This window comes from Cebus imitator, unplaced genomic scaffold (genome assembly GCF_001604975.1).
Source record: "Cebus imitator isolate Cc_AM_T3 unplaced genomic scaffold, Cebus_imitator-1.0 Scaffold82, whole genome shotgun sequence".
NCBI classification, from domain to species: Eukaryota; Metazoa; Chordata; class Mammalia; order Primates; family Cebidae; genus Cebus; species Cebus imitator.
In genome coordinates, this window is record NW_016107397.1 from 3,950,387 (window position 1) to 3,953,641 (window position 3,255).

Below are 3,255 nucleotides of genomic sequence, written 5' to 3' on the forward strand. Positions count from 1 at the left end.
GAGCTGAGATTGTGCCATTCCACTCCAGCATGGGCAACAAGAGCAAACTCCATCCAAAAAAAAAAAAAAGAAAGAAATGAAAAAGAAAGATGCACACTAGTGTACATTATTTAAAATCCAGGATAGATCTGTTAATACACATAAGCTTTTAAGATCAACCTGACAATGAAAAATAGCAAGAGAATGAGGAAAGTAAAAAGTTTCCTTCTCTAATGATTTAGAACAGAAGAGATCTTTTGTGAGGGCTGGAAAAACAGCCAAATAATATGGTCAGACATGGCGAGACCTGCCAACCTCATAGGAAGGGTCTTAGACACTAACAGAGAGTGAGGCGAAAACATCAGTAGTGTTAGTCTTATGACAGACCCATCTGATTAAAAATGTCATCAGTGTAAAAGATTTTGCTATGGCTTATGCCCTCCAGTGGTCGTCTTTAAGTTTAAAAGGAAACAAAACAAGTATCTACTATGTGCCAAGCGAGGCAATTTACTCATCATCTCATTTATTCTCCACAAAAAGGTGAGATTATCCCTTTTTTTTTTTTTTTTTTTAAAAAAAAAAAAAAAAAATATCCTTTTTTTTTTTTTTTTTTTTTAAAGAAAACTGAAGAGAGGTTACATAAGGCTATTGAGCTAGTGACTAAATGGAACAATTTAAAACCAGGAGTTCACTGGAAGGCCTGTGCTCTTTCCATTCCTTGAAAATTTGGCCTCCCTTGTCAACGGTTGGCTTTCGGTACTCCTGTGGTCACTCGCACAATGCACACTTGACAAGTAGGTCAAAACTTAATTCCCTGCATGACAGGCAGGTATGGCACTTAAACACTTCTGACAATAAGTGCAGACAAAGAAAAACTGAGCAAAAGTGGAATTATAGAGAACTCTAAATTAGACATGATTTATTGAGCCCACAACCCAGAAAAAAAATGAGCATGCAATGGCCCCTTACAGGATGGGTCTATGAAACTATTGCCAGACTCCATTATTCACGATCTTGAAAGAATGCCCATGGCTTGATAAGGGGTCCGTGGCAGAAGTGGGTGCCAGTTGGGAGAAAGGGAAGAAAAAAGCAGGGAACACTCCTCACCTCTTTGCGTTTCTCCAACAGGCTCTCCAGCCGCTCAGGTGACCTCTGCCCTGGCCCCTTGTTTCGTTCAGCCTCATACTGACGCTGATTGTTATCTTGGTGCAGACTCAGCTGGAGAGCAACTCTTACCAGGGAGGTCATCAATTTCATGGCTTTGAGTAAGGCAAAAGAGATAAATAAATCATTACTTAGGTCAGAGGAGAGAGTATGGGTAGAAGGAAAAAATAGAAGGAAAGAATGGCAATGAAAATGAGAAGCCAGAACAGGGTGACCCTAAAATTCTAAGACTGCCTGTCCTGGAGTAGATTGTTCCCCTCTAACTCCTGTTGTCTTCTTTTTTTTTTTTAAATGGAGTTTCGCTCGTTGCCCAGGCTGGAGTATAATGGTGCGATCTTAGCTCACCACAACCTCCTCCTTCCAGGTTCAAGCAATTCTCCTGCCTCAGCCTCCCGAGTAGCTGAGATTACAGGCATGCACCACCACTAATTTTGCATTTTTAGCAGAGACAGGATTTCTCCATGTTGGTCAGGCTGGTCTCGAACTCCCAGCCTCAGGTAATCTGCCGACCTCAGGTGATCCACTTGCCTTGGCAGAGATCCCAAACTGCTGGGATTATAGGCGTAAGCCACCATGCCTGGCCCATTCTTGTGGTCTTCTTTTAACCTTCAGCATATCCCCAGTGGTAAGCTCTGACAAAAATATTAAGCCTGGAAATTGTTGCTGTGATCTACCCCTTCTCAGAATACCACTAGTGAGAAACTGGATTGAAGTTTAGATAAAAGAGGCATGGCCTTGAAGTGAAGAGTCAAGATGCAGGTAGGAAAGAAGAGACCTTGAATCAGAGAACAGAGGAAAGTCCTATAAATCCCCAGGAGAATGTCCACAGAGTAAAACCCAGTGCTCACCAGCCAGGGTGCTAGTGTGACGGAAGGCGCGGACTTGTGAGTCTGAGAGGCCAGTGAGCAGGGAGATGAGATTGTCCATAGGGAAACCATCATAGAGAAGGCTGTACTGGCACTGACAGACCAAAGTCCTCACAAACTCACAGAAGCTGCCCTGGAACTTCTTCCAGGATGGACCTGGAGCTGTCAGCGGATAGTCCCCTGAGTCCTACAAAAGGACATATGGAAAGGATGGGAAAGTTATTACTAGGTCCATGAAGTCATAGGGGCTTGGATGTCAAAACCCAACAGTCTAGTAAAAATATATATTACACCTAATTTCCTGATATTCTCCCCAATTTGAGAGGCATATTCAGATCTCTTTTAGCCCCAAGAGACCAAACTCCTCCTTCTAAAAGCTACCTTATTTCACAAAATCAAAAAGAAGGGGATAATAGGCGTTATGTTTTGAAATAAAAAGGGTAAGAGGATCCTGGTTGTCTTCTTCCACCTCATTAAACTGCTCTGTTAGGTGCTGGATGATCTCTGAGTTGGACATCTTCTTGAACATCTCAGGGGTCACAGTGCCTAAAGAATGAAGGATATGAGGTGCTTACAAGGAAAATAACAGGACACTGTGATCATTTACAGATATACCTGAAGATGAGGAAAGGAACATACCACAAAGAGTTAGGTGGGGAATCAGAGGACCTGAATCCTAGTCAACAGTCTGCCACCAACCAACTACGTATCTGCTATAAGGTAATCTCTCTAAAAATCCAAAGGAAGGGAGCCATGGGTTACGATGCAGATATGGCCAAGTCCAAGAACCACACCTCACATAACCAGGCTGAAAATGGCACAGAAATGGCATCAAGAAACCCTGATCACAAAGATAGAAATCTCTTAAGGGGATGGAACCCAAGTTCCTGAGGAATATACACTTTGCCAAGAAGCACAACAAGAAGGGCCCAAAGAAAATGCAGGCCAACAATGGCAAGGCCACGAGTACACATGCCAAGGCTATCAAGGCCCTTGTAACGCCCAAGGAAGTTAAGCCCACTTGCCTACACTACTTGTCCCAAGTTTGGGAAGCATGTTTGTGCCCACATTGCCAAGGGGCTCAGGGTGTGCCAGCCCAAGGCCAAGGATCAAATGAAGGCCCAGGCTGCAGCTCCAGTTTCAGTTCTAGCTTAGGCTCCCAAAGGTGCCCAAGCCTGTACAAAGGCTTCAGAGTAGAGATCTATCAATGTGAGGACAGAAGGACTAGTGTCCTCCTGCACTATTT

The 3,255-nt window shown here is 43.6% G+C and overlaps 1 protein-coding gene across 1 annotated transcript in view; it reads right to left on the minus strand.

The window, feature by feature from the left end:
- The window catches only part of STAG3 (stromal antigen 3), a 45,610-nt gene that overhangs the window by 29,503 nt on the left and 12,852 nt on the right, over window positions 1-3,255 (minus strand). The window contains exons 6-8 of the mRNA XM_017533617.2: window positions 2,479-2,555; window positions 1,992-2,196; window positions 1,087-1,238 (exon numbers count right to left, since the gene is read on the minus strand). Of these exons, the coding sequence (XP_017389106.1) occupies window positions 1,087-1,238; window positions 1,992-2,196; window positions 2,479-2,555 (434 nt within the window). The remainder of the gene's footprint in view (window positions 1-1,086; window positions 1,239-1,991; window positions 2,197-2,478; window positions 2,556-3,255) is intronic.